A 24,448-nucleotide genomic window follows, 5' to 3' on the forward strand; every position below is an offset into this window, starting at 1 on the left:
ATATGTGGTGTGTGGTATGGTGAGTGTGATCATAGTTCATAGTTTAGACCATGAATACAGTGAGTTAGTCTCATCGCAACGACTGCGCAAACCAAGGAGACACTTGGTGCTGGGAATGCCGTGGTGGAGAACAGAGTACTAGTTGATTCAAACTCGCCAACTCCATATACACAAGCTTTCCGGATCTCACACACTCCAAGGATAAAAACAATACACTGATCAAAAGGTTTAGATAGCAATATCAAGCAGTTGTGAAACCACCCCGCGAGAAAAGATTCCCCCGTCCCACCCCCGCTCAGCTGCTCGGGACCGCAGCCCCCTCGGCCTTGCCATCCCGCGCGAGGCCGATGACGTCGAGCCACCCCTCGGGCCGCAGCCGGCCGCCCGGGTGGACGTCCCGGATGTACCTCTCGCCGTCGGCGACCCAGGACAGCAGCCTCTCCTCCTCGCCCCACATGCCCATGGCGAGCATGCCGACGGGCAGCTTCCCGGCCCCCTTGTCGGCGTCCGCGTAGCCCACGGGGACCGTTGCGGCCGGGCACCCGCTCGTGTTGGCGAGCCACGCGTACGTCATGCTCCGGAGGGCGCGGTTCCCGTCCGTGAAGCCGTAGCGCTCGTCCCCCGGGGTGGCGGCGTACCCGACGTCGGGCATCATGGGGCTGGCGATCAGCAGACCGGGCCCGTGGGTCTCGAAGAGGAAGGCGAGGTGCGACATGATTGTCGCGCGCACCTGCGCGAACTTCATGTAGTCGTTGGCCGTCGTCTGCGACCCCACCGCCGTCATGACCTGGTTCGCGGGGTAGAGGAGGTCGGACCAGTGCTGGCCCTTTGCGTTGCCGGCGGGGACGCGGTCTTTGGCGTGGTCGGCCGCCTCGGCGAGGCAGGTCGCGCCGTGGGCGACCAGGCCCTCGCGCAGGAGCGGGAGGTCGATGTCGACCGTCTCGTAGCCGAGCGTCTTGGTGTAGTACTCTACTGCGCGGTCAAAGTGCTCGCGGACGGCGGGCGTGGCGCGGGCGATCCACGGGTGGCAGAGGCCGAGGAGCTTCTTGTCTCCCGGCTGGGGCCGGCGAGAGGGCGCGAACAGCGACCGGACGGGGTCGGACGGGTCGGGCTGGGCGATGACGCGGTAGGCGATGGTCAGGTCGGCGACGTTGGAGGCCATGGGGCCGACGATGCACATGCTGCTGTTCATGACGGTGGTGCGGCTGTGGGACGTCTTGAGCGAGTACTGGCCCGCGACGGCGGGCGGGATGCGGATGGACCCCCCCGCGTCGGTGCCGATGCACAGGGGCACGACTCCCGCGCCCAGCGAGGACCCGGCGCCCGAGGAGGAGCCGCCCGGGTAGTAGGCCTTGTTGTACCAGTTGGTCGGGGTCCCCGTGGCGGCGTTGCAGCCCGTGGTGTCCATGCCGATCTCGTGCTGGTTCATCTTGCCGACCATGACGGCGCCGGCCTCCTCGAGCTTGCGCACCGGCCAGATGGACTCGGCCGCCGGCTTGTTGAAGTAGTCGTAGTCCTTGCGCACCGCCATGCCCATCGTGTTGACGTAGCCCTTGACATCGCAGTCGGCCTTGACGCCGAAGGGCACCCCGTCCAGCACGCCCAGAGGCTTCCCCGCCGCCCACCGCCCCGTCGACGCCCGCGCCGCCGCCAGCACCTCGTCCGTGTGGATGTCCAGCCACGCCGTCGAGTACTCGGTCGGCTTGGCCGCCGTCCGGTCGATCACCGGCAGCAGCGCCTCCACCACCTGCAGCGGCGTCACCTTGCCCGTCTTGTACAGCGCGTGGTAGTCGGCGAACGACGCCCAGCTCCCCGGCCGCCCGGCGTCCTGCGGCCGGAGCAGCTCCTCCTCGAACGTGGGCGGTGCCGGCGCCGTGCCGGGTTCGGCCAGCGGTACGACGGTCGGCTGGTCAGTCTTGGTCAGCACATGTTTGGTCCCGGCTTGACAAACCACTCCCGTTGCATTCCAAAGCCACTGCTCGATGGCGGGGCATGAAGGCAGGCGGACGGGAGGGCGAGTGGGCTTTCGCTGAATCATACATCAAACCTCCACCGATGCGTGCTCAGACCTTCGAGACTGTTCAGCTTGCTGAAGCCAGCATTGCCGTACAGGAACCTCTGGATGGCCTGGCTCCTCGTGACACTGCGTGGATGTCAGTCCTACTGCATTGGCAATTACAGGCACATATGTTTGATTTGGCGCGGCTTGGCTCTCTTGCTTGCACGACCAAGCAAGCCATCACAAACACAAACACACACGATGGTGGAAACACTCACATCGCAGCCCCTATGGCCAGGGGCAGGCCGCGAAGGGCAGGGTTCTTGTCCTCCTCGACCTTGTAGCTGATGTGGGACGCCTCCTGGGCCCGGGGGTAGTCGGCGTATCGTTGGGTGGGCGTCATCTTGGGTGGCTACATGTGTATGCGTATGCGTGTATAATAAATTGAATAGAATAAATGAAATAGAAGGGGGACCACGCGATCAATGGATTGGGTTTATGGAGTTTATAAGGAAGCAGGGAAAGTGGACGTCGAGCTGAACCATCTGATGTGAAAGAGAGGCCCACGCAGCAGCAGCTCGCTTGCTCGCTCACTCAGCAGCAATTCTGGGGCTCTTGTTTCCCTGGGGTTGAAGGTTGTCCGGTGAGGTTATAAGCTTCACGCCCTCATAGCAACGACTTCAGTTGGATCAATTGGTGCCCAGCAGCGGAGGCCGAGGGGAGTTGGACGTTCAGCCAGACTATAACAGCCGCGCGCACGAACGCCAACTCGCACTCTATTTCGTTTCGGGTCGACGAGCGAAGCTACAGCACGCGGCCCAGGAGCTCAATCAGCTTGGCCGGGCCGGTGTACTGCGCGTGTACTTTGGCCCGACGGAGCTTATTTCCGCACGTAAGCTACGAGTACTTTCGCCGCAATCGAGGGGTGATCACCGGTGCTCCGTAGCGTAGCGTAGTTTTCCTCTGGCCCTTCGACTACCTGCGCGTCACCATCCGCCCCCCGCGCGCATGATGGACGCTGCCTCGGCTCGGAGCACACATTGGATGATCGCCCATGCAGCGAACGGTGGGTGCATTGGAGCCGTTGTTTATCCTTGTTGTGATCTCATGAGACGATCTCACATGCAAGCACATACTTTCATTTACTACTGGGACTTTTCAGCTTGGAATTGAATCCCCAAAACCTTTACGACATGATCGACAAGCCCCTCGCTCGCTCACTTCGGCACAAATCCGGTGTGTGCATGAGTGCATCTCCCGTGCCAGTGACTGGAAGGAAACCGAGAGTTGCACCAATTTACAACATGGAGCGAGCAATCCATAGGCATGGTTATTTCATCAAAAAGAACAGTTTGGAAAACTTGTGCAAAGAATCGATTTTGCCTCACTGACCTGCCATCCAAGGCGAAGGCCCTGTCTCTCTCTCTCTCTCTCTCTCTCTCTCTCTCTGTCTCTTATCTATAAGCCGCGGACGTCTCAGGGGCGATGATGACTGCCCGTCCGTTTTTGCAAACAAGTAAACAAACAAACCAACCAACGTGTGAAGAGACCGAAAAAGCAGTGTTCCCCTGACCCTAGAAACCCAAAAGTCTACTCCTGGCTCAACCGTCGTTTGACGAGTGAGATGAGCTCGATACGCGCACAAAGAACGAGCTGCTTCGCAAACTCATGACGGTGAAAATGACCCAGCCACAAAACGCCTCTTTCCCTCCCCGCTTTCCCAATGATGCCCTCTCCGCCCCGCCCAGTCCAGTCGAGAATGGCGCCCTCTCAGCCTCGCGAGCTGGGTTGTGTATTGTTGCCCGGGCTACCGTTCGTCCCTTGCCCCCTCCCCTCCTTTTCAACCCCCCTGTCTCTCCAGCTTGTCCACCCGTGAGGGGGGGCCGGACCAGCTCCAGAAAACATGCATGCAAAGTCAAGTTGTGATAAATGATAGGTCGCGAATTTTGTTCTTTCCCTCGGAATGGAACAGGATTCCGGGTATGTCGCCAAACGCCTTGCGAGTAAGCCGAGTTCAAAAATCCACCAGGGCGATGAGTGACGGATGATGTATGCTGTCAAAACGGTCGCAATGCAAAGAACGCTAGGTCTCGTGTAACGTATGGTAATTTCATGTTGGGTGGTGTGCTGTGGTGAGCGGTTTAGCACTGGCTGGGCTGCCTGCCATAATGCTGTCGATGTGATTGTTGGTGTAGTGGACCTTCCCTGCGAGAATTGGCAATTGATGGTGTGATGCCAGTATGGTAGTGAGGTTGTCCTTATGGCCTTGCAGTGGTTGATTCGACGCGTCCAGCCGTTAGTTACTGGTGATCCCGCCCGGGCTATCGCCTCCCCAGCTTCAACAGGCGGGTCCGAAGCCAAAGCATGAATGAGGTCCAGTAGCTCTGTGTCCTCCTCTTGGCCGTGTGAGCGCGCTTTGGCGTCCCAAACCGCACATCGTTGATGTCCGGCCCCGTCGTGCCGTCCTCAGTCCCCTCATAATTGCTTCCTATGAGCGCGGACCCGGGCCTCTGGACCTTCTCGTTGATGGTCGCTTGCCTGGGTGACTCGGAAGCCCGGGTGTGGGTGTGGCGGCTGCTGACGGTGGGGCTCAGAGGCGGTGGTGTCCGTTTCCGCGAGAAAGACGGCCTCCCGATGCTGGGCATGTCGCTGGCGCCCGTAGCCCTACGTGAAGCGGCCTTCTCCATCTTGCTATCCTTGCGCTCCCTCTTCCTGCGCTGCTCCGACTCGTATTTCTCCTGCTTCAGCCTCTCGTTCTCCTCGAACTTGCGCCTGGCCTCCCGGATGTCCTCGCGGCTGACGCCGGTGTCGACCTCGCTGCGGGACCGGATGCGGAAGGTCCCCTCGAGGCTGGTGCGCAGGGGCGACATGGGCGCGGCAGAGGTGCTGGGGCTCCCCAGCGTCAGGGACGGCCGCGGCGAGTCGGAGGGGCTGGCGCCGTTGATTTGCAGGTCAGAGTGCGAATACGAGGTGTTGAGGGATCCATGTGCGAGCCGGGAGGGCGCGGAGGGGTGGGAGCGGGAGAAGGGGGTCGTGTTGACGCGCAGGGGCGGGTTGTTGTTGACGTTGCTGTTGAAGTCTGTCAGAGATGGCGTGCGCTGGCTGGCGAGCGAGGGTCGCCTCAGGCTGGTGGTAGAGTGGCTGTTGCTGGGCTGTGGCCGGTGCAGGTGGGATGACATTGAGGTGGAGAGCGGGGTGGAGCCGGCGACGTCCAGGTCGTCGTCGTCGTTCTCGGTGATGATGGTGGGCGAGTAGTCCCTGGGGGGGTTGTCGCGCTCGAACGAGGTGAAGGAGTTGGCGTAGGTCAGTGGCGGGGTGTTTGTGCGCGGTGTCTGGTGTTGCTGGAAGGGGTGGACGAAGCCCCCGCCGTGCCGGTGGCCGCTCCCGTTTGTACCTATCGAGCTGGTGCCCGAGGTGGTGCGGGTGTGCTGCTTCCTCCTGATCTCGAGCCCGGCAACAGGCGTTGCTGTGCCCGACGAGGGACAGGCCGAACCGGAGCCCGCACCTGGGCCGCTGGGAAAGGTCGAGGGCTCCCATGTTGAGCCGGGCAGGCCGGTGTCCCGGACGGACCGCGACATGCTCGTACGGGCAGGCGGATCATAGACGCTGGTGTGGTCGTCCCAACCCCTGTCCAGGTCGAGCGAGTTCTTGGGTGAGGTGACAATGACTTTCTTCAGCATGGGCTTGACCATCTTGGATCGTGATTTCGTGATCTTGTTGGAGGAGTGGTGATAAGAGCCTGGCACTCCGGCAAGGGGCGCCATGTTGGCTGTAATTGCGTGGACCATGGGTGCCAGTGTCAGGGCCAGTCACAGTCCCAGTCCTAGCCAGTACCAGCCTGCACAGGAGGAGATATGCTAGGACAAGACAGACAGACACAACGACAGGACAGGCGGGCGACACAGACAACGGACGAGAGAGGCAGATCAGATGGGATGGTCGAGGGCCTAAGCCACGGAGAGGAGGAGGAGGAGCAGGAGGAGCAGGAGGAGCAGGAGGTGAAGGCGATCGTGGGCGGTAACACCCGCCAGCCAGCAGGTATGTCAGAGGAGGAGGGCGAGGCTGGAATGGGGCATAATGAGAGAGGTGTCGCCGGCAATTGGAGCGTCGCTGGGGCTGCCTCGTCACGGTGGTGATTTGATTAGATGGGACGTGAAATGAGCGGCAATTTACACGTCATGTGTCTCCTACTCAGGTCGAACCAGCCAGCACCTTGGACCAGTCGATCCAGTCAACCAGTCAACCAGTCAACAATCACGGCTGGTTTGTGGGATGTGCAAGAGGCAAGCAAGGCAAGCAAGTAAGCAAGGGCGGGGAGAGTAGATGAGTTGTAGTAAGTAGCCTGGGCAGGTGGGCAAGGCAGGTAAGGTAATGTAAGAATAGATAGGAAGCGGGAAGGAGGGGTGTGGGTGGGAAAGGATGCGGCTTGCATGGGATGGCTTGGTATGGGTATGGGTATGGGTATGGGTATGGGTAGATAGATGGATAATAGATGGACAGACAGATTATGGTCTTGATGCCAGGAATGGGAAATGCTGCTTTCCCCGGTCTAGCCTGTGTCTGTCTGTCTGTCTGCTTGTCTTGCCTGTCTGTCTACTGTGTAGAAACAGGACTAGACCATGCGCCTTGCTCTTTCCCCGGTCTGCCCGCACCGAGCCGACGGGCTAGTCGGTGTGTGGGAGGATCTAGCACGAGGCACAGCACAGCAATAGTGCAGCACTGCAACCAGACACGCACAACACTAACATCGTCACCTCGCAACCGCATCCGTACCGCAGCAGAGCAGCAGCGTCAGCAGCACCACCAGGCCAGCTGAAGGCCCAGACTCGACTAGCACAAACCCTAGCACAGTACATAGTCCAGCAGTCCAGCAGCATATCACAATCATCATCATCATCATCATCATCATCATCATCATCACGACCGCCGGCGCCGGAATAAAGCCTCAAAAACAGCGCACCGCCAGCTCCCAGCGCTATGCTACGTCTCGAAGCATCCAGAGAAGGCCGGGGAAGCATAGGCGAGCCCTCAAGCGAGACGAGGAGGCTCCTCCCCATCCCCTCGTCCTCATGATCGCGTCCCCACGCTCCTCATGGCATCTCTTTTCCCCTGGGCGGCGGGCATTGGTTTTCCCCCTGAGGCTTGCAGATCACAGAACCCTTCTCCAGCCCTTCTCGAAAGGCGGTGTTGCAAATCCTCGTTGCCCTTGCCCGGCGAGCCCATCAATCATCAGCCTCAATTTCTCAATTCCGCACATGGGCTGGAGCAGAGCATGCGACAAGGGGAGCCCACTTCTTTTTTCCTTTTCAAACCCCATCCCACAGCCCCTTCAAAATCCACTGGGCCACAGGCCGTAGCGGTCTCTTGACCGCCTGGCGAGGTGGAAATAGAAGGGAATTAGAGCCATGCGTGGGGGAGAGCGGAAGGTGGCTTGATTGGAGGGGCAGAGCCACTCGCGATCCCTCGACCTCCTTCCTCACTCGTCTCGTCTCACCTGAGCTAGCATACTCTGGGCCAAAAGGCCCTCAGTCTCCAGCCGAGCCGAGTCCATCAGTCAGTCTCAAGGTCAAGTCAAGTCAGTCAGTCACTGACTGACACTGACTAAACTGACAGGCAGGTCCGCCCAAAAGCCTCGGGGGCCCGTGTGGGCCGGCGCTTTTCCCTTCCCATCCTGGACCCCACCATGACCGCGGGCTGGGACTGGCTAGCTGGGACCGGGGCTAATTGGAACTCTGGGGAAGCCAAACACTAGCGAAGGACTGGGTCAAGAAAAATGCCTCTCCCTCTTGTCTCGCGGAAATCCGAGGCTTTGTCATTCCACCGGCGGGATGGAACCTCGCTGACAATCGCTACCAGGACCTCGGGAACGGAGCCCAGCCTGCAGGGGAGGGAGGCAAAGAAAGCGAAAACCAACCCGGCCCAGCTGAAAGAAGCTCATCCTCCCTCCATCTCGCTGCCGTCTGAGCCACTTGAGTTTGGCATCAGGACCGAGCGGAGGAGGCCCTAACCTTGGTAACTGGTCTGCTGTGATGTCTATCCGGTAGATATTCGGTCTACGTAGCCTACGAGACTACCATCCCTCCATCATCACGATGCCTGCCATGCCTATTCCCTGCCCCGGCCCTATCTTGGCCCGGACCGCCCGTCCTCTTCTACATAACTGGTGTGGGTTTGTGGCCCTCTCCTCGGGGCCGGGCCCTCTTTTTATTGTTCGGTCTTTGGTTCTCCTCTGCCTCTGGCTCACCAACCAGTTTGTAATACCCATGGGTCAATTTTTGCAGGTGCAGAGACTTGTTTACTAGGAGCACGCTCTCATCACCAAAGCTTCCGCACCACAAATGTACTCTAGTCAGTCAGTCAGTCTACAAATAGAGAAGTAGAGCTCGGAACCTTTCCTGCCCATGTCCCACCTCCTCCCCCAAGTGGTGCGGTTGTCCCGGCCCCTCTTGCCGGCTGGACGGATCGTGCCAATGTATTCGCGACAAATTCCCCTCACCGGCGGCCGTCACGTCAGATCGGTGTCCCGCCCTGCCCTGCCCTGGCCCAGCCCTGTCCTGGCTGCTAGTTGCTTGGTCCTTGGTCGCCTGGTCGGTCTACATCATTGATTGTTGACAGGGCTTGCCTATCCCTCTATCTCTCTGCCCGTCCTGCCGTCACGTCTGTTTTGTTTCCCTGTTTATTACCGTATGACGAGAGCACTGTCCCGCCCCAGCTACGCGAGGCAGCCTGTGCCTTGGCCTGCACGCAGAATAGTCTAGGCGGCGCGGGGCCAAGGCAAAGGGAGCAAAACGCCACACCGTGCACTGGGCCGCGTGTTCTGTCAACCCTCCTCCAAGCCCTGCCGCTGCTGGCTTGTGATAGCTGCCACGGTAACGTTGCCGGCCACTCAGGGCTCCGGTGAGGGACTGAGCTGGGTCCGACCTGGTGTGATTTCCCCCCACCGCCGCCGCAGTGGTGCCGCCCCTCCCTCTCTAAGACAAACAGAAAAACAAATAGAGGGAGACGACCACGAAACATGTTATGCTTTCGCACTTGTGAATCGGCCCGGATCTTGGTGTGACAAAAAGTCTCCTTCCTACACAATACAGCAGGCTCCTCCCTCCCCTTCCCCACCCCGCCGTGCCACAAAGGTGGTAGGTTTGCTCGGCTGTCCTTATCCGAACATATCAGGATCTGCCGGGGCCGCCGCAGGAGACTCGGGTCGGTCTCCATCATGCTGCTGCTGGTGATCACCTGCTCAGGAACCGCAGTCCAACAGCGGACGACTCGGCTCCCTCGCTTTGGAGGGGGGCAAAATTGCCTATGGATACTCGCGCTGTCGGCCCGCCCCCCAGCGAGGAGGCGAGCCCTCTACGTCTGTTCTGGGACATACACGGGTTCAATGGGAAGAAGTGAGGCCGCAGCGCAGCGGAATGGGCTTTGGTCAAGCCCGCCACGGGCTAGCTGGGTGTGGTGGCACCGTACCACCGTCCCCAACTGCCTTCCCCGCGTTCCCGCAAACCACTGCTGCTCCCGGGCCTCGTAGGCTTCTTATCTGGCGCGGGACGCCCAAGGTCAAAGAACCTAGGGTTAGTCTCTCACCTCTGCAGCACGGCGGCCTTTGTGTATCGTGGAACAGGGTGGTAGCACGAGATCGTCTGCAGTAGCACGTAGCTTAGCCGTGATTGACAATAACAACCTGACCCTGTGAATAACACATGTGGTGTGCCTTGGTTGGCTTGCCGGCTGGCTGGCTGGCTTGCCTATCACCAACAAAGCACGTCAACCTGCAACAGCGCCCGGCCGCAAAGCCACGACCTGTCCGCGTAATCACAGTCCTTCATCAGGTGTGTCGAGGTGGCGCGGCCATGGTACGGGAAGACGTGGACCCAGACGGCACGAAGCCATCAAGACCCGGGAGGTTCCCTGTAAGAGGGGGGGGGGAGCCCGGCATGTGCTCGCTGGCTTGCTCGTCGAGTCCCAGGATGCCCGCCCGCCTCGGGACGTCCATGCCTCCCGGCCATCGCCTCCCCCCCATGGTGGCATCGAACGGGAGCGGGATCCCCGAGCGCGTCCTATCCGCACTGCGCATGCGGCTCTGGCGGGATCGTCCTTTTTTAGTGAGGGAGAATCCGATGTAACCGACGGCAAGAGTTCGGGCCCCCTCCCTCGGAGATCAGAGTTTGACCTCCGTCTTGGGGGAGGGGGGTGCGGCCTCCTGCTTGCGTGTGGTCCTCTCGACCACCCGTTCCCGCAAAGTCTAATCAAACACAGAGTCACCTGATGGGTTACCGAGGGGGTGCGTGATGGCGTGAGAGATACCCGAGAGCATCGCATGTCGAGCCCGCAACTTAAAATCATGAACCAGGCAGTTCGAGCCGGGCTCTGGCTTGCCCAACTATAGCGTATGGCGATGTCGCACGTGATCCCGGGCTATATAACACAAACCTGGCTCGATGGTCGCCCCTCGTTAGTAGCTTTATCCTGGCCGTGGCGGGAGACAACTGCACGTAGTACTGTAACCCCTCATAGGATCAGGATTTACCAGCATTGTCAACCGCGAGGCGGGCAGCCTCACGCTGTTTCATCCATGCCCGGCGATCCTGGTTGCCCCTCATATATGACTTCGTTGGCAGTCAGTCGGACGTAATGCCGGGCTCGGAGTCACTGATCACTCAGCGCTTGGATCAAGGTCTCAACCCGGGAACTCCCAACTTGGCCAGAGCTGGGAGCGACGCATGGATGTTTCGATGGGCATGGTCTGGAGTCGACTTCGAACGTATGCTTGGTTCGAATGTCAGAAGAGAGAGTGTCCAGCCCTAAGTCTTCATCGCCATACACGACAGGACTTTGAAGCGCATGGACTCACGCACCGGCTGGAAGAGCGGTCTGCAGCCTCGGTCAGAGAGAGATGCATGAGGTGCCTATTGATGGGGCCTGCCTGACCGAAGCCTGTCAGTAAAGCTCAATCCCATGCCAATTTCCAGGGAGATGAGAGGGATTGATATGGATAACATCCACCTGGAAATTCTGTGAGCATCCTGGTGCATTGCGAACCATACAGCCTCATTCGAACATATTCTCGATGAAACCACAGTGCTGACTTTAAGCCAGAACGGCCCGTGAATGAGCCCGTGCCAGGTTAAATACTCTTCGAGTCTGTGAAGGACGATGTGTGAATGATGTCTTCGCATGTCGACGATAGTCGTCCGAGACCTGAGGTTGGCCAAGGAGACAACAACGTCCTGCGTTCAGGGTGTTGACGAAACCTTGGAAGGCCAGCCACCCAATGAGGCATCAAACCTCTAGTGATATCACCGAGTATCTCTAGAGGGTGTTCTGTCTTTTGAGTCCGCGACATATTTTCCATGTCTGCGTTGTTGCCATGGATCTCCCCCAATCAGGTTCCCCATTTTCAAAAGAGCAAGCGCTTCACGATATCCTCAACCACCGTACACGTCGCTCTGGAGATGATCATCCACGCAGTCCTTGTGTGTTTATCTGACCAGCCGGCAGCATGCTTCAGCAGGTAAGCCACGAGGTCTTTTCCTGTCTTCAAAGTCCTGCAAGAGTCGAAGCTGGCGACAAGCGCCGTTGTGCGTCAGGCTTTTGCGACGACAGCGGTATAGCGCGGGAGCAACTCTGGGAAGTCAACACTCCCTGGAGTAAAAGGTGATGTAGGTAGCTGAGACTTGCAGCAAGGCAGCAATCTTCCTCACTTCCGTTTTTCTCTGAGAGCCTGAGACGAGATTTCTCTCGGGGAAACCAACTCAGGAGAGGCCTGGGCCCGCCTCCTGTAATGGAATGGTGGAATAGGGACTTCCTCTCTGTCACCGTCAACCATGGCGTAACCAGACCCATTGTCAGAAGTCTGACAGCACCCATGGTGTATCAATCGGCCCGCCCACTCCTCGCCTCCGTCCCATAGTCCTTGGGACTATACTGAGCGGACTCATGTCGGGGCCACAGCGAAGGGAGCGCCACGCCCTGCAGGCTGGCGAAGAGAACATGATCAGTCAATCTCTTGGAAGGTGCTGAGCCCGCGATATCACAATCGCCGGGAGAAGCTCCGAGGTCTGGCCGCGGCCATGGATCGCCAGAACTGGTATGGCCCAGGCTGCGGCCCTATCGTCACGTATAGACCAGGCTGGTGTATGAGGCAGCAGTCTGCCGTGCTCGTACGATGCTGCGGCCGCAATATGAGGAGCGGTCGGCGCTCCGTATCAAGCTTCTTGACCAGAGGATAACCGACTGCACGGTCGTTGTGCAACGTTCTTGATGAGAGCCAGGGCCCAGGCTTGCCAGTGCCATCTTCGAGAGTGCCTGCCAGGGCAGGCAATCGTGTGATCTGTGACCATGATTGGGATATTAGCCAATTTGGAGCCCGGATCTGGGAGCAGGTATCAGCTACTCGAGCCGGTGACGACGTGTCCGAGTCTCTAAGTTTCCTGATACATCTGGAAGCAAGGCGCAGTCCAGCCGACACCAGCAGTACGTCGCGGCCCTCAAGGCGCTCCCATTCCTGCAAATAGGCGATCCTCCCGACGAAGCAGGCATTCTCCAGCCGTGGCGTCCGAAGATGCTTGGTCAAAGGCGCTTCAGAGGCGGAAAGAGATCGCTTGGGAGCGACGGGACGCTGGGCTCGGAGTTGCAGAAACATTGCCGTATTTGAATGGCGGCCAGGGGTCCAGGGTCTCGGAAACGACGTGGACGTCGTCATGACATGCAGAACCGGTCATGACAGAACGGAGCTCTGACTACCGAGCGCGTCAGGTGAGTGAACGGGTCCTCACATCCTTCTTGTCCCACCTGTTCCCGTGTCATGGCGCTGCTCCGTTTCGAGCGCAAGCTGAGAAATTGAACTGCAGTAGATCATGCAGAGATCTCCGTTGCGTCTTCTGGCTAATGCACTTATGATGTATGCCTGGGGACGGAGTGCATCCGGGGGTCGAGGTGCAGGGAGCCTTGCCTTCCTAAAAGGGACCTTTCGACCTGGGGATTTGAAGTGACATATTGTACGGGAAAGGAAAGGATCTAGTCGCACAGAAGAGCGAGTGACAAGAGACATGCGCAAGCGTTATGACCCATGTCTTCGCAGTAGATTTTCCGGTCGAACTTGAACGAAGCATGATGGTCGAGATGGGATGGCTCTTCAAGTCCTGCTGCGATTAAGACGTGGTGAGTACTTCATGCTGGCATTGGAAAAGCGCTGGAACACGCCCCCCCCCCCCCCCCCCCCACTGCATACACGCCTTGTGCAGGAAGACTGTCGGCCTGGATGTACAGTATACTATCGAATTTCGTGTTACTCAGCTCAAGGGCCACATGCCTCTATCCTTGCGGGATCAGTGATCTCAGATGGATGGACTTGGACTTTTGCGTGTGATGGTGTGAAGCTGCACCTCCTTCTGGAGGCACCGACCAGGCAACTCAGGCATAGCTTTGAGTGACTGGAGTATCGGCGATCAAGATCAGCCCTGAGCCATTGGCGAAACGACTCGAGCATGCTCGAAGATGATGCGCTCTTCCATACAATGCATGGCACAGCATCAACACACCCATGACAGTTTTCCAATGGTGGAAGGTAGATTGTCACCCGGCCTGTTGAAGGAATTGGGAAGGTTGTGAAGGAAATGCGGAATAGACTGAGCCGCTGCGCACCCCGGACAAATTTCCTGTGTGGATTTTGATCCTTACCAGAGTGGAGGTTCGCTTCAACGCGTTGCTACATTATTCCAGGACGGATATGCCATCGCGCATTCCCCGTCCCTTGTCTCCCGCTTGTGGATTGCACTTGCTTGGTTCCATTGCGCCTGGAGATGCAGCCTGCAGAGATGGAGGTGGTGGGCAGGCAGAGATGATCACTGCAGCCAAAGTTCACCCACTTTGTTACAAGAGTCGCGACCGGGGCCGGGCTGAGAGCCAGACTCGCTACAGGTATATTGGGGCTCCGGAACATCACGCGCAACAAAAATGCAGTGACGGCAAAACGGGAGAAAAGACACAATAGACCAGCCTGCACCTTGCCTCGCCCACTTGGTCTCGTTTCCCGAGACAGTGTATAGGACAAGTCGCGAGAAACTGTGGTACGGTACATGTGAGGTACTTTGCTGCACAATCTTTTCTCTTGTGCATGCGAGTGGAGGCGAACACTTCCGGATAATGACTAGGGCCGCAGCGCCTAAATCGTGGAGACCTTGGGCGCGCAGACTGCACAGAGATAAGACTCGTGAAGAGACTTCGAGCGGCGGCTCGAGCAGCGGCTCCAGCAGTCGTCCTCTGCCAGTGTCGCCAGAGTTAGAGGCTCAAGATGGGACATACACTGCTGCGCTGCAGGCCTGCATCTAGTGACATGGCAGGGTCACATGGTTCAAGTCTGTCATGGCCACAATCCAATAACCTTCACAATTCTGGTATCCTATGCGCGCGAGCGGCGGTGTTTAGCCTTCAGCGTCATCGGCGCGGATTGGAACTGCAGCATCATGACTTGGTCGGTTTCGGTTAACCTTCTGCCGCAATTTCAGATCATGGAGAATGACTTCGTGTCGAGGCCTGGGGTGTAAAATCAGTCTCCGGCTGTCGATCCAATATTGTCAAGAGCTCGCTGGCGAATAGACTCCAAAGGGACGGCGCCACGAAGCTAGACAGAGGTCCGCACCAGGCCACCGATAGGGTCCGACTGGGGCGGCATCCTCCGCCTCCAGGGAAGGTACAACCGATCTCTATTGCTCTTTGCATGGTTGCAGAGATGCAACGCCCCCTACTCAATGCTGACCATCGAATGACCTGTCGCAGATACAGATAGGGATCCAACAACGCCGTTGCCGAGAGGAACAGCGCCGTCGTGAGTAACGGAGGAAGCTTGCGAGTTGTTAGCCTGCAAGAAGATCGGTGATCTGGCTTTGCCACGCAAATGAGGAATCAGCGGCTAAGGAATATAAACTGTTGATAGCTGTTCATTTGCAGGCCTGGGGATCCTCTCGTGCCAGGTTCCCAGATGTAAGTCCCGGCGAAACAGAGGGCAGAGTTGTCGGACCCAGCCCGTGACGTGCGGGCTTGCATTCGTATGCAGGTCCAGCCAGCGTCAATGGGCTCGAAGGTGCTTCTCGAGCCCACAGGCGGCTCGTTGCCCTTGGCTGATGAGGTTCACGGAGGACAGTTTCGACTCCGTAAGCCGGGCTAGTGTCGTGTCACCCGCCAGGGCGTCGAGAGGAACCTCGCCAATGCGTGTCGTGCCACCTGTTGCGGACAGAGAATTGTCGTAGTGTGACCGATTTGCAAAGGACAAGAACGGGCGATAGTGGCGGGGACCGGGAACGACGGGAGCAAAATATCACGATGCAGTCTTCAGCCGCGGACGAAGGAGAAGGTTGAGCTGGCTCGTGGTAGACGCAGGCCTCGATCCTTTGGCTTCGTTTCTCAGGCGTAGAGGGGGGTTGGGCGGGCGAGCTTGAGCTCCAGGCAGCTTGGCGTACGAACCTGCAGAAGGACTGCGTTGATCATGGATAATAATGCATGCGACACAAGGCCGAAAGATGTCTAATGAATGAAGTGTGGCTGTATGAGTGGGCGGATACAGATCGGAGCGAATGACTCGCATCTGGGCACGAGAGCAGCAAACCGTCCGCGGCAGCGTCCTCGGAAAATTGGGAGGTGGCTCGACTCGCCTGCCACGTGTCTGTCATTGGCTATGCTGGATGCCGGCACATTCAGTTTACTGCAAGCCGGTGCTGGTGGTGGTGGCAGCGGGCGGCGATGATGATGACAATGACATTGATCAAGCCTACGGTGTTTGAACAATGTGTGTGTGTGTGTGTGTGTGCCGTGTGTAGGATACGCGGGTGACAGCACGTCAAGGCAAGGCAGGTGGGTGTGCGGATTGCAGCCAGGAAGGTGCAAGGTCGCGATTGCACGCCCAGCACGGACTGCACGCCTATCACGTCAATGTTTAGTCTGCCATGTACGCAGAAATCTGCTGCATGATAAACTACCTGCCTACCTACCTAGGTATATACCTGGACTGCTCACGATTGAACAGCACCAAGCGAGGTACCTATCCGGCCGGGTCGTCGGGGATCTTCTAGGCAGGCGCAGGAGTGGCAGGAGCATTCAACTGGGCCCGACTGCGCTCCAACGTTGTCTTCCCGTTTGCTGGGTGACCCCACAGTGGCCCACAGACATTGAATGATGATGATGATCAATTCATGATGAGTCTCCATCTCAACGGGCGGAGCACCCTCCTCCCAACGTTGGCTGGGCCCGTTGGTACCCTGACCATGACCTGGAATCCATAGCTTGATGTCCTCGAGAAATGGAGTCCACAGCACGGCAGTAGGCACGCAGGAGCCCCGACCACTTTCGGTCCCAGATGTCCTCCACCCGGTCCATCCATCATCGATATCCATCGCTGGAACCAACGGCCGCTTGATGCGAACGTTGGCAGGAACGTTTCGGCCTATGGCGACTCCTCGGGGTGCGAATCGTGCACCATGGCCAGCGCCGGCGTGGATGTAGCCCACGTACAAGCATGTACTGAGGTGCTGTACTTGCCATACCGAGGTCGACTAGGTACGTATGGCACGGCTCCAGCAGACACCCATGCCCTTGGGATGTAAGGATCTACCCTGTTTGCGATCTGCTCTGATTGCCAAAACGAGTGAGCTGCAGCTCCAGCATCCCCGCTAGCTGGATTCAAAGAATGTGTGGCTGCACTTTGCTGATGAACCATCCGTGACCAGCTACACTAGTTGGACTGTACTAAAAAAGAAGGCGTTGATCGAGTCGATCTCCAACTGAAATCAACAGAACCTTGCGTGCGACCTTCATGGACCCCGGCTCGCGAAGAACAGGTCAATTCCTCTGCCTGGTTGTCAGATACACTGGCTAGTCCACGAGCTTTCGAGCCGTGTCTCGTGTGTTGGCACACATGGACACGCCCGTGGCATCCGTCCAGACGGTACTCGTTGCCAATGGCCTCGCCGGCCGAGGTGGGCTGTGGACGAGGCGCCAAGACGTCACGACAGTCATCGCTTTGTGTTACTGTGGTCACAACAGCTCGGGCTTGCGCCTCCAAGGAACCTGCGCCCGACTGCCGTCACATCACGAGGCTTACAGCAGTAGCATGACAGCCGCGCACAGCCAGGCTCTCTTGTGCAAAGTCATGGGACTGCCCCTGTACGCCAGCTGCGCTTCTTCGGTAGGCCGTCAGCGCGTGCCCATCATGACAATCACATTGCATTGTGAGCAATAGGCAACGACGTTCGAGTACACAAGTACTGTACAAACCGGCATCGTGTCTGTGCGCTGAGACATCTTTGTGCTCGCGCCGGTAGTGGCGGCAAGCCACAATCTCTTCAACGACATACCATGGTTCGCTCTCTCTGGTGCTCGAAGCAGAATGGCAACGCATCAACAATTACTGTGTGTGTGTCGGGACCGACAAGCCGACAAGAATGGGGCAATGATCACACACATATACGCGTTCACACACACATCAGGCTCCTAGTTACCGAGCATGAATGATGTATCACCAGAGGCACAGTTTACGAAATTTGGCACTCCAGTGGCTGGGTCCATCTCGATTCCTAGCGATATTGCCAACGAGGATAACAAGACTGCTTCCTGGGCACATTAATTACATGTCACATGCTGAGTCTTATTACGACCGACCCTGCAGCGGAATCACGGGCTTGGATGAGCCGTGGGACTTCCTCAACGAGCGTTGAGCCGAGACCTGACGTCCCGAATCTAAATTTTGCCCTGGTAGGGCATTTCAATTGGTACTGACGCCGTACCTGCATCACCGTCGCGTATCCGCCTGGCCTGGACCACACAAAGATATTCGCCAGCGACGGAGCTCCAATGCCCAATTCGGACTCCCAAGGCATGGCAAAGGGCGTCTTCCTCTAAACTGCTGCATCCGCACATCTCACCCTGGAGTAAGAAAAGACTTCGTGCTTAGGGCTCCTCTCTGGGTGCTGATGGTGCAATCGCCGCAAGGCAATCATCCGCGGATCTGAACAGTAATGTGGTGGGAGCGGCCCCCAAAGTACCTTCTGAGTACTCTTCTCGGTACGGCAGACTCCAGGGTCTTCTCGGGATTCGCGAGCTGGGACCAGCTTGAGGTCCGTCCGTCCCGACGGTAGGCACTCCCTTTCTCGGACGCGATCTGGAGGAAAAGCAAATCTGCCTACATGCAGAGCCAGTGCTTTCCCAACTCCAGCCCTAGATCCAATGTCCGTCATTCAGCCGCCTCGCTCACTCAGCCGCCATCAGTCGAGAGAGGCGGGCTGTTAATTCACATGCAGCACTGTCCTGGTATCCCCACCTTCCTTTTCAGCGAGCCTCGTGTCGACTTCCTGAGGTACCTACGTTATTTCGCTGCATCCGCGCTTCTGCAATGGCCATCAAGGGTCCTCGAAGCGTCACCTATCACCACCCATGGATTCGTCCCAGGCCAAAGTGGGCCACTCTACTATTACTTGTGGGGATTCCGACAGTAGCATCATTCCATGGTTCCGTTGGTGAGCAGTCACAACCTTGGAAATAACCGCCCAAATTCCTACCCCCATCATTCAATGATCTTCTGTGACAAACGCCAGCAGATATCGCCTGCAACCCCCGAGCTTGCCTAAGTCGAGAAGGTGCCTCTTTTTTCGGCTCGCATCTCAGGATACCAAGCAGGCAAGGCTCATTTGTGGTGCTATCTCCAGCCTTCAAGCCCCCCGGCTCCCTGCAATCCCCGAATCATCTCACAGAGTGGCCTGTTGTTATGTATACCAGCACCGCAGAACGAGCCAGTCAAGCAGGCCAGGTCAGTGCAGCCGACTAATAATACCAAAAGTTCCCGGCCAGACACCCTGTCCATTGGGATACTTACGGCGGTTGCCTGCCTCGGCTGGGGTGGCATTTGTCCTCAGAAGCCGGAGCTCACAACTGATTGTGAAGCCTGTGCACCTGATCGCCTGCCTCCCTGCTCCGAACACAGGCGTTGTGACAGACATGGCCGGCCATCCGCCCGCATTGCTGGCAGGCAAGGCTCACCTCAAGACCCTACTGTGCAATGAGGGGCACTTGCTATGTTCTATAAGCTGGCAGCATTTGCGCAAAGAAGCCTTCCGGCACAAAGCAGTGGCTTGCTGATCCATGTCGGCCTGAGCTCGATGGCATGAGCCTTGGCGGCCGGCAGGGACTAGAATCCACATTGAGATGGGGCTGGTATGCTTGTTGTGCCTTTGCAGAGTCCGTGTTTGGGGCATGTATCACATCATAACGCTGCGTTTCCTGAGGCTCGAGACGCACGCCCAAGCCTGGCAGCGAATGGAGTGTCAAGTCCGTCCCCTTCTCCGGTGTCTGGGCCTTTCCAACGAGTGGGTTTTCGACTCCGCATCTCGCTGAGCGAACGAGGTGGGTAGGCCGGGATTCAGGGGGCTGGTCATCGCCCCATATACAGCTGTACAGGAGCATCCCTATCCTTGAAGCTTCGAGGTCCCCACCACCCTCGCCCGCAGGTACTTTGTCAAGCTCATGTACCCTGGCCCTCTCTCACTGTGTGTTCTCATGATACACGCCCCTCTCCCACCCAACCGCATCGAGGTTGTGATGGCCCCTATGGGACCTTGAAAGCAGGCCCGGTGGATCTTGGAATGACACCCCTCACCACTGCCACCCACACCCTCAGGGAGGACCCCTAGGCCGGAAGCAGTCTAGAGAGGGCCCCCTTGCAAGCGCCTGCATCCATTGCTGGATCAGCACTGTACGTACCATCCCTACTGGTCCCTCTGTTTCTCGCGCCTTTTTTTTCCATCTGCACGGTCTCGACGCTGCGTTCGACAAATTGTACTCTGGACCTTGGCCGCGTATTGCCCCAGTTGTGGGCATGTCTATCCTCGTAAACACATCGTTCACACTACTTCCTTGTTATGGCGCTTCTCCTCACTTGCAAGCTCGGAGCAAATCTGTCCATGTTCCCTGCAATCGTGCCCGCTCTGGGAACAACCCCAGGAAGTCTCCTCGGCCGTCCATCTCCCGTCCGGCACCACTGACTATATATCTCTTCAGTCCCCATCCGCTTCCCATGTCTAATCGAGGACGTTTTGCTTTTCCAACTTATTTCTTTATTTTCTGTCTTTGCTCTTTGGGCCCAATTGGTCTGTACCATGGATTTGTCATAACGTTCTGCTCTCCCGTCTCCTACTTGTACATTACCCTCTCCTCCACCGGTTGCTGTCAGGGGCTTTAGTGGTGCTCGATGCCCAGTCCTTCATCCGAAGTCGTTCGTTGCACACCAATTGATTTTCCGCCCCCAAAGAGGAAAAAGACTTCGAGGGTGTAGATGAGCCAGCTTTGTCTGTCTCACTGACGAGAGCTCACACGGCTCTGTACAAGCACAAGCGCCGTTGACAGGTTGTTGAACGCAGTCCTGCAGCTCCGTGGGCACCCGTTCTCCCCGAAGCGCTCGACTCGCCACCAACCCCCCGCTCCGTCATATCTGTGCCAGTCTCCCAGGTGTGGTAACACCGCGTCGAGATTCTAAAGAGCCACAAGATTTGAGCAATTCTTGTCTGCAATCACAAAATTGCCGTAGAAGGAGAAACGCCTTCGAGACAAGCAGCGGGGACCTTGTGCACAAGTTCCCAGCCAAGCAGCTCCATCAACCCTGAACTGCCCATTTCCAGGGTGATTGTTCCTGCGGCCTCTCCAACCAGGCCTGGTTGGAACGAACCCCATTGGAATTCAACACAAATCGCCCCTGCTCCCAGCTTCACGTTCGAAAGATCCGCTGGAGCAACCCCGCTGTGACCACCAGCACCTCTCTACCAGTAATGGCGAACTCGACAGCACCCAGTGCCTCGCTTGATACCCACATCATGATCCCCTTGACAGCTTCCTTGTGGAGCTCCCTTGGGGCCTTCGATTTCTCCTCGATTTGGTACTCAACAACTCTCTGGGCTTGGGTCTTCATTGTTTGCTGGTAAGTCTCTGTTGCTCCGGGAATAACTCATACTCCAGCTCCGGCCCGAGGCTGTGTTATCTCCTTGCAGCACCTTTGCTGATAAGCATCCAGGGTACACCGGTATCTGCGTCTACTCGTCCACTGCTACAGCCACTGGACCTACAAGTCGAAACCCATCCCGGAAAAGCCCAGTTTTACACCGGATGATGTGACCGTGGTGATCCCTACAATCCACAACCGTATGGAAGAGCTCCGTCCCTCCCTCCAGAGCATCTTGGCCTGCCAGCCGTATGAGCTCATTCTCATCACAACCGCCGCCAAGCATGATGCCCTGAAAAAGCTTGCCGACTCGCTGAACCACCCCCGGATTCGGGTTCTGTTCACACAAATTGCAAACAAGCGTCTGCAAGTCTGCGCCGCGCTACCGCAAGTCCGGACTCGTATCACGATCATGGCAGACGACGATGTCGAGTGGCCCAAGACCTTGATGCCTTGGCTCCTGGCACCTTTTGAAGATCCAAAGATTGGTGGCGTCGGAACGTGCCAGCGTGTCCGTCGCGAATGGAATGCCGACCTGAAGACAAGGATTTTTAACTGGCTAGGAGCTGCCTACATCGAGCGCCGCAACTTCGAGATCTCCGCTACCCACAACATCGATGGGGGCACGTCTTGCATGTCCGGACGCACTGGGGCCTACAGGTCTGAAATCTTGCAGAGCGCTGAGTTTCTCGATGGTTTCCAGCGTGAGAAGTGGCGCCACTACATTCTTAACGCCGACGACGATAACTTTGTGACCCGATGGCTAGTCAGCCACCAGTGGAAGACCTGGATCCAGTACGAGCGGGAGTGCGAGCTCGAGACAACTTTGGAGAATGGAATGAAGTTCTTGTACCAGTGCTCCCGATGGGCACGAAGCAACTGGCGCAGTAACTGGACCAGCCTTGTGATTGAGCGTTATGTGTGGAGGTAAGTCATCTCCCGGCGTGGCTTGGCGCTTCTGCAGGATTACGTACTAACTTACCCTGTCACAGCCAACAACTCTGGTGCACATATGCGCTGCACATCGCCACCTTCACCTCTTTGGCTTTCGTGATGGACCCGTTCATCATTTTCTCACTTTGGAAGGCAACCGCGAACTGGGATGCTACGAGCCGCCAGTATGCCTTCTGGGCCCAGATCATCTTCGTGTTCGGTTTTACCAAGGTCGTCAAGCTTGTGGGTCTCTTCATGAGAAACCCCAGCGATATCATGTTCCTGCCGGTCTCGATCCTTTTCGGATATTTTCATGGCCTCATCAAGCTTTATGCCCTCGCCACTCTCAACATGGTATGGATTTTCCCTCCAAGAGTTTAATCGACAAGACCGGTACTAACCTAGAGTACCGCAGACGTCATGGGGTAGCCGAGCAGATGGAGATGTCCACGATCGACAGCGTCTTATGCGACCCCAGCGAAGCCTGAGCATGAGCACACCAAACGGGAAGGGCGAGCTCGTGCGCTACGTCACTCAGCGCCGCATGACACTGCCGTCCCGGTACGAAAAGCCAGTGATGCACGACGTCGACTGAGCGAGCTCGAGAACAGATTTGTGCTTCCTGCGTGCTCAGACACGACTCGAGGACCTGTCCTGAGCCACGGCACAGCCTCGGTGCGACGGGTTGGCAGATCTCCAGCCCCTCCGCATGCGGTTGAGATGGAATGACTTGATGATTTCACGGCCATGAGAACAAGAATTACTACAACTACTACTACTACTACTACTACTATTACGGCGTTGGCGGTTTTTTGAGGTTCGACAGCACTCTCCACGACCACTGCTACAGTCTGCGGGCATGCCTGTTTTGTAGGCGGCGCTTTATTCCGCCAAGCTGGGATAAGCAAGCCGTCGGAGGCCTTGTACATGTTTAGGACGGACGGTATTATTTGATTTTCCGGTTCTTGTTTCCGCCCTCTCGTCAGCTTCTCCCCACTTTCAAAAACAAAAAGTCCGGGCCAGAAAAGAAAAAAGGGTATGCGGAGGTCCTATAACGAGGGGTTCAGCAGGTGGACCGCCGATTACGACTCGCCGGCTAAGGATTCAAAAGGGGACCAAGGGCGGGGAGGGACAAAACAAGATGATTTTTTTGATTCTTGGGAGGAGGTTTTGTCGGGTTTGCCGGCGCAGGTTGGAACTATTGCTTTCCTGGTTTAACTCCCTACTGGCATTTAGCGCACCAGAAGACTTGGCGCGGCGCTGTGCTTTCCTCTGCAAGACAAACATAGAGATGCGTACTTTGAGGCATACTGTGGCTGGCAGAAGATAGACTTGGAAACGAAATACACTTTGACTACCTAATACTTTTGGGGCCCTAGAAATGCTGATACCTTGTCTCATTTGCGATCTGGGCTGAACACGAAGCTACCAGTTCTGCATTCCAAATCCGTCCACCCACATGAGATGGGATATTTTTGAGGTTGCCCAGACCCTCAGAATCTATTCGTCCGGATCGGCAACGGGAGATGTCAGATGTGCCTCGTATTGTGAAGGACAATGCACATGGCGCAGACGGGAGACGCAAGCCACCCAAGTACAATACAGATTGAAGCGAGCAAGTGTGAGAGCTGACAGGAGGGTCCTACAAACCTACATGGGGTCTTGTTTCCTTCCCACCAGTTCGGTAAGGTTCGAGACAGGTCAGATCGCACAGCCCGAAAAAAAGAAAGAAAAAAGAAAATCACATAACCCCAAGGCTTGGAAACATCCCAGCTTCCCGCACCGCACCTCGCGAGGGCCGGGTGGGCCTGTTACACAACAGGGCGGAGGGACGCACCACATCACACGTCAACGGGCGCACCAACCCACACGCACACATATGAGACACACACACACACACCACCACCACCACACCCATTTCTGGCCTCGCGCGCACAAATGCACATCAGCCAGCCCATCCAACCGGATCTCCACGGAGGGTATACAACCAGCCACACCCGGGGCCCGTGAGGGTGGCCTGCGATTCGCGAATGACAGGCCTGCGGGAGCTCCTGCCGTCAGATCGCTCCCGCACACGCGAAGGAGGGAGGGGGAGGGAGGAAAATGAAAAGAAAAAGCAAAAACACAACCACCACAGGACAGACAGACAGGGCCCGGAAACCACCCATGAGGCACACATGAGGATTAGGAGAATCCGGGGTCCGGATCAGCACGGCTATGTAATGTTAAGGGTTTGACGGACAGGAATAGACAGGGCGTGTTCGGTGGATTCTGCTCCCACCACCACCCCAAGACATTCTAGAAGGGCGTCACCCTCCCGCCGCCGCCCGCATGCAGCGCTGCATGCGAATAACCTTCTTCTCCTTCCTTTCAGCCCATATAAGGCGAGTGATAAGCTGCCGGGGTTTGCCCGAGAGTGGGAAAGTGTGAGTGTGAGTGTGTGTGATTTATTCACACACACACACTGCTAGTGATCACACACGACCAACACCGCGCCCGGAGGTTCTTTCCGTTGTTGTTGTATTTGTTATTGTTGGCCAGCT

The 24,448-nt window shown here is 57.3% G+C and overlaps 4 protein-coding genes across 4 annotated transcripts; 1 reads left to right on the forward strand and 3 right to left on the reverse strand.

Moving 5' to 3' along the window:
* Window positions 1-295: 295 nt before the first annotated feature.
* On the reverse strand, window positions 296-2,402 carry INS49_002658 (uncharacterized protein; the record flags this gene model as incomplete). The annotated part of the gene is made up of 3 exons (XM_043163465.1): window positions 296-1,906; window positions 2,041-2,143; window positions 2,278-2,402. 3 exons carry the CDS (start codon window positions 2,400-2,402, stop codon window positions 296-298), a joined length of 1,839 nt encoding a protein of 612 aa, XP_043031971.1.
* Window positions 2,403-4,320: 1,918 nt separating this feature from the next.
* On the reverse strand, window positions 4,321-5,763 carry INS49_002659 (uncharacterized protein; the record flags this gene model as incomplete). Its single annotated transcript, XM_043163466.1, has 1 exon — window positions 4,321-5,763. The coding sequence occupies one exon, from the start codon at window positions 5,761-5,763 to the stop codon at window positions 4,321-4,323; it is 1,443 nt and encodes a 480-aa protein (XP_043031972.1).
* Window positions 5,764-12,026: 6,263 nt separating this feature from the next.
* INS49_002660 (uncharacterized protein) lies at window positions 12,027-12,638 on the reverse strand (the record flags this gene model as incomplete). Its single annotated transcript, XM_043163467.1, has 2 exons — window positions 12,027-12,326; window positions 12,390-12,638. The coding sequence occupies 2 exons, from the start codon at window positions 12,636-12,638 to the stop codon at window positions 12,027-12,029; spliced, it is 549 nt and encodes a 182-aa protein (XP_043031973.1).
* Window positions 12,639-20,847: 8,209 nt separating this feature from the next.
* On the forward strand, window positions 20,848-22,500 carry INS49_002661 (uncharacterized protein; the record flags this gene model as incomplete). Its single annotated transcript, XM_043163468.1, has 4 exons — window positions 20,848-20,951; window positions 21,084-21,899; window positions 21,965-22,259; window positions 22,321-22,500. The coding sequence occupies 4 exons, from the start codon at window positions 20,848-20,850 to the stop codon at window positions 22,498-22,500; spliced, it is 1,395 nt and encodes a 464-aa protein (XP_043031974.1).
* Between the last annotated feature and the right edge of the window lie 1,948 nt (window positions 22,501-24,448).

Source organism: Diaporthe citri, assembly GCF_014595645.1.
Source record: "Diaporthe citri strain NFHF-8-4 chromosome Unknown scaffold_1, whole genome shotgun sequence".
Taxonomy (NCBI): domain Eukaryota; kingdom Fungi; phylum Ascomycota; class Sordariomycetes; order Diaporthales; family Diaporthaceae; genus Diaporthe; species Diaporthe citri.